The sequence below is a fragment of the Physella acuta genome, unplaced genomic scaffold (genome assembly GCF_028476545.2).
Source record: "Physella acuta isolate Inbredline_101_S28 unplaced genomic scaffold, ASM2847654v3 ptg001480l, whole genome shotgun sequence".
Lineage (NCBI taxonomy): Eukaryota > Metazoa > Mollusca > Gastropoda > Physidae > Physella > Physella acuta.
This window is the reverse complement of record NW_026732995.1, coordinates 990,999-1,005,638: the sequence shown is the minus strand read 5'-3', so window position 1 is coordinate 1,005,638 and position 14,640 is coordinate 990,999. Positions and strand designations below refer to the sequence as shown.

At 36.0% G+C, this 14,640-nt stretch overlaps 1 protein-coding gene across 2 annotated transcripts; it reads left to right on the top strand.

Annotated features, from left to right (window-relative positions):
- Positions 1 to 3: 3 nt before the first annotated feature.
- On the top strand, positions 4 to 8,376 carry LOC131928260 (tartrate-resistant acid phosphatase type 5). Of its 2 annotated transcripts, none has more exons than XM_059284232.1 (6): positions 4 to 108; positions 2,717 to 2,925; positions 3,071 to 3,195; positions 6,630 to 6,827; positions 7,126 to 7,273; positions 7,462 to 8,376. In XM_059284232.1, the coding sequence occupies exons 1-6, from the start codon at positions 54 to 56 to the stop codon at positions 7,711 to 7,713; spliced, it is 987 nt and encodes a 328-aa protein (XP_059140215.1). In that variant the 5' UTR covers positions 4 to 53; the 3' UTR covers positions 7,714 to 8,376. The 2 variants fall into 2 exon arrangements, with proteins under 2 accessions (XP_059140215.1, XP_059140214.1); XM_059284231.1 differs by lacking the exons at positions 6,630 to 6,827; positions 7,126 to 7,273; positions 7,462 to 8,376 and adding exons at positions 3,506 to 3,703; positions 3,932 to 4,079; positions 4,459 to 5,478.
- Positions 8,377 to 14,640: the final 6,264 nt, after the last annotated feature.

Genomic DNA, 14,640 nt, shown 5'->3' with positions numbered 1-14,640 from the left:
CTATTGTATGTTTTTGTTTCGGAGTAGCAGTCATGTGATATCAGTCAGCGAAAATGGAGCTGTCGTTCAAATTGCTTTTCTGTTCAATCCTAATTTGCCTAACTTCAAGTAAGAAAGTTGTAATAGTAATAAATGCAGTTTTTAAAAAGAAAAACACTATCTAGAGATCTAAACTCAATTATGAATGAGCTAATCATTCTTAAGCTTATTAAAAAAAATTATAGGTTTATCAGTTTATCTTCTACACTTCTACACTACTTCTTACTAGTACTAGTACTTGAGTACTTATTTACTACTTATTAGTACTTAAGTCTACTAGTACTACTGTAGTTACAGTGTAGTAGTAAGTACTAGATCTAAGTACTAAGTAGTTACTATTAGTAGTAAGTAAGTAAGTGTAGTTCTAATTCTAGTAGTAGATCTAGTAAGTAATAGTATGGGTAATCTATCCAGTGTTTCTTCCAGACTTTTTTCTCCGGGGGGGGGGGGGGGGGGGGGGGGGGGGGGGGGGGGGCACTTGAAATTTTCGGGGGGGCGGTAAACTTTCTTCGGGGGGGCGGACACTGTTAAAAGTATATATTTTCAATATAAATTATATACATTTCATTTCGTTCGGGGGGGCGGTAAAAATTTTTCGGGGGGGCAAAGCCCCCCCGAAGAGATGCCTGGAAGAAACTCTGAATCTATCGTTTTAGGTACATAAAATCGCCAGCAACTAGTAATGTGAAAAACAGGTGACTCCTTACATTTTAATAATTATTTCACATTTTGAGGAGGATTTATGTTTTGAAAAATACAAAAATGTTTCCTTGTTTAATTTATGTACCTGTTTTTAAACAATTTAATTAAAACTTTTCAGTAATAAATGAAAACTAGTGATGTTTCCAACAGATGCAACATTGCTCATTTACAATAGCAGCCATCTTGTTGAAGTTTTTTTTTATAAACTTATAGCGCGAGATTCAGGGGAAGCCACTCTAACTTACAGATGGCTGCTTTTTATATAGCAAATCCTGCGCACAAACACTGCTGTTTAAAGTTAATTTCTTGCCTATATTGATATATTTAGCCATTGATTTAGATTTATTATTCATTTATCTATAATATTTGACACAAATATATCACAATATACTTCTATTAAAGCCTTGACAATGAGATAACTTTTTCGTAAATTACCAGCCGCGGGCGAGTTTACGTACATAAAAAGATAGATTACCGATTTAAGTAGTAGTACACTATTTCTTAACATAAACTTAACCTACTTAACTACTTAGTACTTAAGTTGGTTAGGCCTGCCCTAGATCTATAACAAATAAGTAATAAAATTCTGTTTGATTTTTGTTGGACTCCTCTTTACTAAAGATTGGATGTAGATCTAGGTCTAATGACTTAATTAATTGAATGTTTTTAGTATTGTTGGTAACCAAGCAAAATAAAAAAAAGCCAAAAACAATTTCATTGTGTACATTTATCTCAGAAATTGAAAGCAAAAATCATGAAAAATGGCTTAACTTAAAAATTGTATTTGGCAAAGTTTAAAGTACTAATAGGCCTTTTTTTATTAGGCTACTCGTGAGTTTTTTTTTTAAAAGAGGGTTTTTTAGAATATTGACCGCATAGTTCCTGTAGAACAAATCAATGTTTGTCTTACAAAAGTGAAAATTCAGGTTATAAATAACTTAGGCTGGATGAAAATAAATAGAAATGTAGCCTTTAAGTCAAAAAATTATTTTAAAGTTCTCTGGATATGCAACTTCTATAACAGTGATTCTAAAAATATTAAATTTCTGAATTATTTTCAAGCGTAAGTTTTATTTTTTATTATTTTTACGGTCGCTTTAATTGCAAAATCTATAAAAAACACATTTTTTATCCATGTCAACAGTAATGTCCATTGAAGATGTTGATTTTTATATTTTTAAGTTAAATATCCTGATAAATGATATTAAATATAAACCCAAATAAGTTGAAGTTAAAAGTTATAAAGTAAGTGTCACAGTGATACATTAATAAAACAATCTCACTCTCTTAGGTGAGAAGGGGATTCTTACTTAAGAGACTTTGTATGATGATGATAGGATTGAGAGGCAGTAGAAGAAATTATTTTAAATGTGCAACATCCTTTAAGATAACCCCTTATCTACTATCTAGCATTTTATTAATTTTACATCCTTGTATATTGTATTATATTCAAGCAAGGGGTGTGGGGGGGGGGGGGGAAGACTGAGTTTGCAGTTCATGTCGGGTTCTTTTCAACTTTAACACTAGATGTTAGTTATATATTTGTTTAAATATTATATATTCTCTAATTTTAACAGCCAAATGCTGATGTTCTTTGTGCTTTAGTTTACTGATCATGCTGCCACACAGTGTTTAAACAATTTTTTTAAACTAATGATAATGTGACTACATTTTTTAAGTCATAACACAAAACACTCCATTCAAGGCTCAAAGTTTTATAAATTTCCAGTAACTTGTAATATGTGATACTAGCTATTATTGTTTTGATAATATATGATGCTACCTATTATTGTTTTGATAATATGTGTGCTACCTGTTTTTTGCTTACACAAGTATTTACATGAATTTACGTAAATGCCATTCTCATCAGTTTCTTGAGATAAGGAAAAGATTTGTTCTTTTATTCTACTTGGTATTCTGGTGAGTGCTTCTCAATATTGGCAACAAAGTTTAGCATTATATTATATCTTTTTAGAAGGTAGCCATGCTGTTGACAGTCTGCGGTTCCTCATCATTGGGGATATGGGAGGAGTTGATTATGCACCATACAGTACTTACTATGAAAGATCAACTGCTGCAGAAATGGGAAAAATTGCAGACCTTTACTCACCCCAGTTTGTAATGGAACTGGGAGATAACTTTTATTACGATGGTGTGAAAGATGTTAATGATTTCAGATTTCAGGTAAAGCTCTTTGTGTCGCCTCTGGTTTTGTATGGCCTCTGGTCTATGGTTGATGTTTTAAGATTTTGGTTGTATGTAGTGATTATTATTAAAACCTGATTAAATCAAATATATCCCAGTATTTGTGCATACTTTCCACAAACAGGCCACATTTGAAGATGTTTACACTGCAAAATCCCTTCAAATTCCGTGGTACTTTATTGCTGGGAACCATGACCATCATGGTAATGTCACAGCCCAAATATTATACACTCAGCGTTCTAACAGATGGTAAGTATTGTCTGTTAAACTCATCTTTAATCCTGAGCTTTTTTTTTTGTTTTATTCCCCACCCATAGACCTTCTAAACATTTATCTCAAAACACAGAAATGCTGTTACTTATTTCACCAATGATACTGTACTGTACGACTAACAATTTTCTTCAGAAAAAAAAATTACTTTTTTTCCTTACAAGAAGTAAATAGTGATATTGTTTTGAATATTGTTGCATTGAATTAAATAGACAATTATTTTGTAAGTTCTTTGTTGTAAACACAAAGAGCAATAGCAGTAAAGGGAGTTGTAAATTGGATTCTCTAGGAAATTCCAAGACTACTATTACTACCTAGAGTTTCCATTTGCGGATGGACAGCATTCGGTTGGTTTTGTTATGGTTGACACTGTGCTGCTCTGTGGCTCAACCGATGACTTTGTTGCCATGCAGCCTCAAGGGCCAGAGAATAAAAAGAAAGCTGATGAGCAATGGGCTTTTATTGAAAATTCTTTAAAGAAGAGCAGGTAGACCCATAGTTGAACTTTATTTAGTAGGTTTACTTATATAGGAAAACTGCACACATTTAGCCATCAGCATTGATTCATTTTTTTTTTTTTAAATTTCTAAACATTTATAAAAACTTTCTTGCTAAAAATTTGCAGAATGATTTTTATTCGGTTTTAAAATGCTAGTTATGTATGTTTATGCATAATTTCATTATATTTTTTTAAAATTGTTAATTATTTTTTCAGAGCTGATTACTTATTCACTGCTGGTCATTACCCTGTCTACTCTATAGCTGAGCATGGCCCTACAGATTGCTTAGTTAAACAACTAAATCCCATGCTGGATACTTATAAAGCCAATGGTCACTTGTCTGGTCATGACCACAATTTACAGGTAATATGTCCATCAAAAACTAATAGCATTTTACAACTATAAGTACTTTGCTTTTTTTTTCTACTTTAAATGAACAGTTTAAAAAATATAATTTGAAATGATAAGCACCCTAATCAATGGCTATTGTACAAAACATATCTACATGTCAGCATTAAAGTTAGAATCAGATAAAAAAAACAACTTAATTGGTTTATCTCAGAACTAGCTGTTTGTTATCTCCAGAGATGAGAGTTCTACACACAAGGTTAATTAATGTAGGACACCATCTGATTAGATAACCTTTTTAATCATTTTGTCATGAGACATTCTTAAAACTGATTGTTTACAGACAGATATGGGGCTTTTAAATTTGTTGTTTACTGATTACATTTTATTTCAGCACCTGCATGTCAAAAGTGAACAGGGAAATAATTTAGATTACTTTGTGTCAGGAATGGCAAATTTTGTTGACTTTAGCACCATTCACAACAGTTCAGTCCCCATTGACTCTCTCAAGTTCCACTATGGAAACATTGCATCCAAGGGAGGATTTCTGTATGCAGAAACTACGACCAGTAACATGACACTGACCTTTATTACTGCTGATGGTGTTCAACTGTATACCACCACATTATGGCCCCGTAAAGTTTAGAAGTTTCTTTCAAATAATAATTCAGTTTATCACTTTTGTCAAGTTTTTTTTTAAAAGTCATTCTTCAGATAAAGAAATTTTTTTATAAATCACATTTTTAAATTAATTTTTTTAACCAATCACAATTTTATTGTAATCTTGTGATTATTGAAATGCTATTGATGTATGGGAAATTAGATGATCTTCTTCAATACTCATTTCCTAATGTTCAGGGAAAATCAAGAAGATTACATGAAAATGTACTATACTTCAGCTTTCCATTTTGATACTCATTTTTATACTATTTACAGTGGAAAAAGAATGATTTATAATTTTTTATATAGTTGTGTGGAATAGATTGCCTTATTAAATCTTTTATAATAATGTACAATTGAATTTGTACTTGTATATGTAATATAAGTTTAAATATAAAGATTAAATACTAACTTCAAACTTATGAGCAAGAATATTATAAATTTCAAAATTTATAAAAGCAACTTAGAGGCCATTAGATTTGACTCATTCATTATCACAAGGCCTAGTACCCAATTCATGCCAGTAGAAAAATAATTGATTGTGTAAATCAGGTACATCAGTTTACTTAAGAAATATTACAATAAAATTTCATTAACATCTTTGCATTCATTGCTAACTTTTGATTGACTAACTCACTTTGGTGTTGCTGCATGATTTAAAAGTTGATTGATTTTGAATCATTGAACTTTAACAAACATATTATGTTGTTATACAATGAATTGTAATAAACATTTGTCTGCTGATAACCACTAACTAGTCATTCGTCTTCACTTTATTTGTTTTCATCAATATGTATGTTATGTTTTTCCAGTAACATTTCTAACATGCAGCAAAAGAGAGTGCCCCCACAATTATATATTAACAATCTTATAACATCTACAAAATGCAACCATGTTAGCATTACAGATGTAATCTTCTCCTCAGTGCCATAACTGAGCTCTTGCCCTATATTTTATCTAGATTAAATGTTATTTTATATGTATTTATTTGTAAGTCTTAAAGGTGAAGGACGTTGATATTTTAAACTAATTATATGGCTTAACTCCAAATGTCTGGTTCATAACTTTATAGTAAAAAATGATTAGTGCTGAATTGTTTTGGAGATTTAAATTAATAATATAATGAATTAATTGTACTGCTAAACATGAATTATTTGAAGTAGAATGACTTAATATGATTTGCATTGATTATTTCGTTGTTTAATTAATATTTACAAGGCAGCAACAGTTCATAAGTAGTGTAACTTTTAATAGGTGCATTGAAAGTTTTCACATTTTGACCCATTACTATTTAGTTTTTGAACAACTTGTCACCTAACCCGCTTTTCTGATCCTTTTTATTTTCCTGGAGATAAATTGTTTTATGTCAACATTTCCAGCAGTTATCTTGTATAGCTACATAAAATTAAAAAACTAAACATGTTAGGCTAATTGTCTTTTTGAAATTAAATTGTGGTAATATTCCATTCTTTTGTGAATTAATATTAATAAAAAACAGAACAAGATATAGGTCTAAATAGTACATCTATTCAAATAATTCCCTCCCCCAAACTTTTTAAAGTAAGAATGGCATTACCATTACATACAAGTGTTTTATATAATTTAAACTCACTTCTAATGCTTTAAATACGGAGTATTTAACTACACTTTAAATAACCACTGACTTACATGACAGTATTTAAAAAAATAAAATAAAATTTATATATATATTCATTAAAGTAATAGCAAAATTATAATAAATCTAAATTCTTAAATATTGGTCCCTGTATTTCTAGTTTTACACGGTACTCAGTTAATAATTTAAAAATTTGGTAGTTTCATGGATGTAAATTAAAATTGTGTTAAAATTAATTTAAAAAAAATGCAGTTCTGTACAAAATTTGTAACCAAAGCAACATTTTTCAGGATATTTCCAAGTCTTTATTACTACAAGGAATTCCCAATCCCAAATAGTAAAGCACAGTTGGGTATAGTATTTGTAGATACTGTTTTATTATGTGGTAATACAAGAGATGATGATATGAGACAGCCAAAAGAACCAGTTGACAAAAAGATAGCTGATGCTCAATGGGATTTTGTGCAAAATGCTTTAAAAATGAGCAAGTAAGCAGAACAATTAAGCATTTTTAGGGTCCTACACTAATTCTGTGACAAAATGTAACCTTTCTATATAGGTGTAGCTTAGATCAGATAATTAAAAAAACAAAACGAAGATAAACAACTAAACATTAAATTAGCAATGTATTATTTAAGTTTTTCTTAAATTCTTAAACTGATTTGTTGAATTAGATACTGTTAACATTTTTTAAAGTGCAATGAACTTGTAATCTTATTATCATCCTAAACTACTGGCTAGAATAAATTATGCAAACTGTACATTAATGATATGCATAATGAATAGGTCAGACTTTTTATTTGCTGCTGGCCACTATCCCATCTATTCAACATCCTATCATGGATCCACCCCTTGTCTGGTGGATAAGCTTCAACCTATGTTAGATACTTATGGAGCCAGTGGATACTTGGCAGGACATGAACACAATTTTGAGGTGATATTTTCTAAAATAGAAATTTTGAATCTAAAAAATTTATAAATATTTAAATAATATGTAAAAGTCCATTTGATTTTTATTTAACAAGTGTTAAAAAATAGTAATAATGGTAAATTTAAAAAAAAAAAAAATTTTAATGTTTAGCTTGGAGCCATTTCTATAAATAGATGACATTGCATTCACAGCACCTGCAAGTTAAATCATCAGCAGGAAATAACATTGATTATATTATATCTGGAATGGGCAGCACAGTCGGCCCCTGCTTAAACAACTCTGGCGTGGTGCCCCCGGGATCCTCACTGTACAGATACTGTAGTATTGTGTCTAAAGGAGGATTTGTTTATGCTGAAGTTACACAGTCCAATATGACTTTAATCTTAATCAATGGTAATGGTGAACAATTATACACCACAACAGTTTGGCCAAGAAAAATGTAAAAGAATAGAATTTACTGTTCTTATTATATTATATCTTCCATAACATCAGTTTTAAATAAAACTAAAATAAAAATCTTTAGGCCCCTGATAGTAATAAGCTTTCAAAAGCATTGAAAATAGAAACTTAAGATAGTAAGTAGATATTTATGTTTTTAATACAATTAGTAGGCTTTTTTTTTGCATTCAGCTAGTTCTTATAATGAAATGGCCATTACATATGAGCAATATTATTTGTTTTTAAACCCGATCATTTGATCTAAAACTTGAAAAGAAAGTTGTATACCCTTTGATATTAAAACTTATCTCCCCTTTTTAAATCTGAATTTAATTAACTAATTTAATATCTAATTTGATTAAAAATTAGTTATAGTTGTATGTATCTGGGTCAAAAGTGAGTTAAAACATTTGCCACAAATGCATGAACAAACATTCATTATGAACAAAATTAAAACATGAACATTTTCTTATGTTACTGTATATAAATCTTAATAATTTTTAATGATTTATGCAAACGTTTATAATAGAATTTTTTCCTTTTAATATAGGTTTCTAACAAACAGACTAAAATAATAGATAATCAAAGTAGCTAATTAGTTTTCTTTTGTTTTGTACTATATTTTCCCTCAAACATATATCAATTGTCTTCCTCATATATTATTATTTGAAATAGATTTTTTAAAATCTTAATGTTATCAATTTTTATTAATAAAAACTTAAAATATTTCTGAACCTGTGCTGTGTTATCAACTATTTGTGTATTTGTTCGACTAAAATCTTTTAAAACTGGGTTTACCAGAATTAAATGGCTTCTATTATGAAAAAAACAACTATATAGACCTGTATAATTATTATATTAATTTTATTATTTGTTTTATGTGTTGAAGTTTAAGGAGAAGATTCCCATAAAAGTTATTTAACATTAGAAGAAGTAAATAATAAAATACCCTTTTGCACCTTATGGTCCACGGGGTCGGTGAAGTAGAGTTCTCCTGTTTCAGTGTCCTCTGCACATGATGGGATTGTGTGGTCAGCACTTTGTCCAGCCACCTTTACTTTCCCTAACACGAGTCTGAGCTGGGTGGAGTCTGGGATGTCCTACAGACTCCTAACACTGGGTGGACTGGGATGTCCTACAGACTCCTAAGTCTGAGCTGGATGGACTCTGGGATGTCCTACAGACTCCTAACATGAGTCTGAGCTGGGTGGGCTCTGGGATGTCCTACAGACTCCTACTCCTAACATGAGTCTGAGCTGTGTGGACTGTGGGTTGTCCTACAGACTCCTAACATGAGTCCGAGCCGGGTGGACTCTGGGATGTCCTACAGACTCCTAAGTCTGAGCTGGGTGGACTCTGGGATGTCCTACAGACTCCTAACATGAGTCTGAGCTGGGTGGGCTCTGGGATGTCCTACAGACTCCTACTCCTAACATGAGTCTGAGCTGTGTGGACTGTGGGTTGTCCTACAGACTCCTAACATGAGTCCGAGCCGGGTGGACTCTGGGATGTCCTACAGACTCCTAACATGAGTCTGAGCTGGGTGGACTCTGGGATGTCCTACAGACTCCTAACATGAGTCTGAGCTGGGTGGACTCTGGGATGTCCTACAGACTCCTAGTCCTAACATGAGTCCGAGCCGGGTGGACTCTGGGATGTCCTACAGACTCCTAAGTCTGAGCTGTGTGGACTCTGGGATGTCCTACAGACTCCTAACATGAGTCTGAGCTGGGTGGACTCTGGGATGTCCTACAGACTCCTACTCCTAACATGAGTCCGAGCCGGGTGGACTCTGGGATGTCCTACAGACTCCTAGTCCTAACATGAGTCCGAGCCGGGTGGACTCTGGGATGTCCTACAGACTCCTAAGTCTGAGCTGGGTGGACTCTGGGATGTCCTACAGACTCCTAACATGAGTCTGAGCTGGGTGGACTCTGGGATGTCCTACAGACTCCTAACATGAGTCTGAGCTGGGTGGACTCTGGGATGTCCTACAGACTCCTAACATGAGTCTGAGCTGGGTGGACTCTGGGATGTCCTACATACTCCTAACATTAGTCTGAGCTGGGTGGACTCTGGGATGTCCTACAGACTCCTAACATGAGTCTGAGCTGGGTGGACTCTGGGATGTCCTACAGACTCCTAACATGAGTCTGAGCTGGGTGGACTCTGGGATGTCCTACAGACTCCTACTCCTAACATGAGTCTGAGCTGTGTGGACTCTGGGATGTCCTACAGACTCCTAGTCCTAACATGAGTCCGAGCCGGGTGGACTCTGGGATGTCCTACAGACTCTTAAATCTGAGCTGGGTGGACTCTGGGATGTCCTACAGACTCCTAACATGAGTCTGAGCTGGGTGGACTCTGGGATGTCCTACAGACTCCTAACATGAGTCTGAGCTGGGTGGACTCTGGGATGTCCTACAGACTCCTAACATGAGTCTGAGCTGGGTGGACTCTGGGATGTCCTACAGACTCCTAACATGAGTCTGAGCTGGGTGGACTCTGGGATGTCCTACAGACTCCTAACATGAGTCTGAGCTGGGTGGACTCTGGGATGTCCTACAGACTCCTAACATGAGTCCGAGCCGGGTGGACTCTGGGATGTCCTACAGACTCCTAACATGAGTCTGAGCTGGGTGGACTCTGGGATGTCCTACAGACTCCTAACATGAGTCTGAGCTGGGTGGACTCTGGGATGTCCTACAGACTCCTACTCCTAACATGAGTCTGAGCTGGGTGGACTCTGGGATGTCCTACAGACTTCTAACATGAGTCTGAGCTGGGTGGACTCTGGGATGTCCTACAGACTCCTACTCCTAACATGAGTCTGAGCTGGGTGGACTCTGGGATGTCCTACAGACTCCTACTCCTAACATGAGTCTGAGCTGGGTGGACTCTGGGATGTCCTACAGACTTCTAAGAGTCTGAGCTGGGTGGACTCTGGGATGTCCTACAGACTCCTACTCCTAACATGAGTCTGAGCTGGGTGGACTCTGGGATGTCCTACAGACTCCTACTCCTAACATGAGTCTGAGCTGTGTGGACTCTGGGATGTCCTACAGACTCCTACTCCTAACATGAGTCTGAGCTGGGTGGACTCTGGGATGTCCTACAGACTCCTAACATGAGTCTGAGCTGGGTGGACTCTGGGATGTCCTACAGACTCCTAACATGAGTCTGAGCTGGGTGGACTCTGGGATGTCCTACAGACTCCTAACATGAGTCTGAGCTGGGTGGACTCTGGGATGTCCTACAGACTCCTAACATGAGTCTGAGCTGGGTGGACTTGATTGTGTAGTCGATTGTTTGATGTGTGTGTGTGTGGGGGGGGGGGGGTGTGTCAGAGGCGTAGCGACCCTTCCCGGCGCCCGGGGGACAAACTTTTCGGTTTGCGCCCCCCTCAAGATTTCGATTTGCAACCCCCCCCCCAAGATTTCGATTTGCACCCACCTTAACCTCTCAATTTATTTTTCCAACCCATTTTGGCGCCCCCTAAGGTCGGCGCCCGGGGACATATGCCCCCCCCCTCTCTACGCTACTGGGGGGTGTGGTGTGGCTGTGACAATGGGGAGGGGTGGAAACGTCAAACCTGAAAAAATTGGTGGCACACACCTAGATGGAGGGGGGTTGATATATGGAGGGGGGTTGATATTTTTGCGACGATTCGTACTTGAGGGGAGGTAATCAAGACATGGCATTCATAAATGACGATTGTTTTGACGATTTTTAGTAATTTTACCTCCCCCCTCCCCTCCGTCACACAGCGTCGCAAAAAGCCACACCCCCCTAAAATGACGTCACGCCTCAGCCAACAACCCCCCCCCCCCCTCAAAATTGTAGTTGAATTTTTCTTAGAACATTGATATTTTTCCAAAATCTTGTCTGAACTCTCTCAACATAGAGTATTTTAATCAATTCCTATTACAATTTATTAAAACAGTTTTCTAAAACGCGAAACTACGGCTAAAATTAAACATTTGTTTTCTAACATTACTGTAATAGATTGAAATAATTGTGAGGTCAAGGGAACTCACTCTTCTGTATTAGTATTATATTTATATTGTTATCTTGAGTGATGTCCCTTACATGTTGTTATGTATATAAGTCTCTCGCCACTTCTCACTTCCTCTCTCTTACCATCATGGCTGGTCTGTAAATAAAAGATTGTTAACACCAACGCGGCTTCTCGTCAGTCATTACAATCCACGTCATTTGGCGACGAAGGATAAACATCTACTAGAAAGAGCACCTACTTACGCAAAAAAGAGGTTTGCTAGAGCTTATTAGCTAATTATTTCTAGAATTATGGCGCTGTATGGCCAAATAAAAGAATTTGATGCGAATGATGAAATCATTCAAGATTACCTAGAGAGGTTAAGCTTTTACCTAGAAGCTAACAACGTGACGATAGAAGCCAAAAAGAGAGCTGTTTTGTTAACAGTCATAGGGCCTCAACAATTTAGGCTACTAAAGGACTTATGCGCACCAGCTAGTCCAGATACCAAGAGCTTTAACGAGCTGAGCAAATTGCTAACAGACCACCATGCGCCTACCCCATCAAAGTTTTTATGTAGAGCTAGATTTGACAGTAGGACTCGTCAACCAAACGAGTCAATATCAGAATATGTTGCTGCTTTACGTCATTTAAGTGAATTTTGTGAATTCGGAGACACGCTGTCTGACAGATTATGTGAAAAGTTTGTGACAGGTGTAAACAGCCCTGATATTCAAAGAAAGTTGCTGCTCGAGTCAGATCTAAAATTGGAAAAAGCAATACAACTTGCAATGTCATTCCAGCAGTCATCAGATGCGGCGAGATCTTTAGCACCTTCAGAGATCCATGCAGTAAACAGCAGGTTAGTCAATAAACATCAACCCCATCAGAGCATTCCAACTTATGCTAAACAGCCTGCTCGTTCAAATCCTAGATCTAAATCTAGTAATAATTATCAAAAATGTCATCGATGCAAAGGTCCCCATGCATCTCATCGGTGCAAGTTCAAGTTAGCAACTTGTTATAAGTGCGGTAAGCAAGGTCACATTGCTAAGGCCTGCTTCGCAAAGTCTTCGTCTGTTGCTAAATCTAGCCAGTCAAGACAGTACCGCAGCCAAAAGCAGCACTATGTTAACTCTCACCAAGACTACCTAACCCAACCAATGAACCACTCTACCTGTGAAAATGCTCAAACTGATTCGCAGCCGGATTTCAACCTGTTCTCTGTGAAATCAATAAGTCATGCTCCCATCAATGTACCAGTTTATATCAACGGTAAGAGCATCAGCTTCCAACTGGACACTGGAGCATCTCTAACAGTCATAACAAAGAAAGATTTTGACGCTGTCATAGGAGGATCAGTGCCTCTACAGCCATGTCACAAGTGTCTAACAACATACACTGGTGACAATGTTCCGGTAATAGGAGAGTGTATGGTTCATGTAAGTTATAATGGTCAAAGTGTTAAACTTCCTCTTCTTGTGGTTGAAGGAAATGGACCGCCATTACTAGGTAGGAACTGGTTAAGTGATCTTAAGTTAAATTGGGAGAGTATTTGTTCATTGAAGAATGTAAAAGAATCTAGTCTTACTTCACTAGATAAAGTTATATCTGAAAATAAATGTGTTTTTGGTAACTCAGGTTTACTAAATGATAGAACAGTGAAGTTAAGCATTAAAGACACAAATCCAAGATACTGCAAAGCTAGAGTTCCACCTTATGCAATGAGGAATAAAATTGAAAATGAGCTAAGTAGATTGGAATCTAATGGCATCATAAAGAAGGTAGACTATTCCGATTGGGCAACGCCCATTGTGCCAGTGTTAAAGAAGGATGGTTCTATAAGAATTTGTGGAGATTATAAAACTACACTGAATAAGCAAATAGAGCTAAATAGGTACCCTATACCTAACATTGAGGAAATTTCTTTGAATTTGCCAGGAGGAGACAAATTCACTGAATTAGACTTTAGTCATGCTTACACTCAACTAGAACTGCATCCAGATTCAAAAGTCTATACGACAATAAACACACATAAAGGACTCTACCAATATGAAAGACTATGTTTTGGCATATCATCTAGCCCTGGAATTTTCCAAGCTGTCATGGACAGTATTTTTAAGGATATTCCAAATGTTTGTGTGTACTTTGACAATGTGTACATAACTGGTAAGAATGACACTGAACATCTTAAAACACTAGATAAAGTCTTGAAAATTGTTGGTGAAAAAGGTTTAAAGATAAACAAAGATAAATGTCAATTCATGCTGACAGAAATTAGTTTTCTTGGTTATATATTGAGCAAACAAGGCATCAGACCTCAACCTGAGAAAACAAAAGCCATTAAAGAAGCACCCAAACCTGAAAATACCCAACAACTAAGAGCTTTTTTGGGCTTAATAAATTACTATGCAAAGTTCATAGGAAATCTGTCTGGTAAACTATCACCACTGTACAAGCTGCTACAGAAAAATGCAACTTGGCACTGGGGTAAACAACAAGATACTGCTTTTAATACAGCAAAAGAGGCTTTGTCTGCTGACACCTTACTAACTCACTATGACCCAGGGAAAAGACTTGTATTGACATGTGATGCTTCACCAGATGGTGTAGGAGCAGTCTTGTCCCACATGGATGAGAAGGGTGACAGACCCATTGCTTTTGCCAGTAGATCTTTGAATCAGGCTGAGAAAAATTATTCTCAGTTAGATAGGGAAGGCTTAGGCATCATTTTTGGTGTTAAGAAATTTCATAAGTTTCTGTTTGGTAGGAAGTTCACCATCTTTACAGATCATAAACCATTGCTAGGTTTATTTGGAGAAAACAAAACCCTACCTGAGCATGCCTCACCAAGGATTCAAAGATGGGCTATCACACTAACTGCATACAATTATGAATTGAAATACAAACCTGGATCTGAGAATAGTGCAGATAG

Bases quoted from the DNA above. Each gene is read 5' to 3' on its own strand.
- LOC131928260 (XM_059284232.1), top strand. From the start codon at position 54: ATGGAGCTGTCGTTCAAATTGCTTTTCTGTTCAATCCTAATTTGCCTA. The intron at 3,196-6,629 runs GTAAGTATTGTC...AACATTTTTCAG, and splicing joins ACTCAGCGTTCTAACAGATG to GATATTTCCAAGTCTTTATT. The intron at 6,828-7,125 runs GTAAGCAGAACA...CATAATGAATAG, and splicing joins AATGCTTTAAAAATGAGCAA to GTCAGACTTTTTATTTGCTG.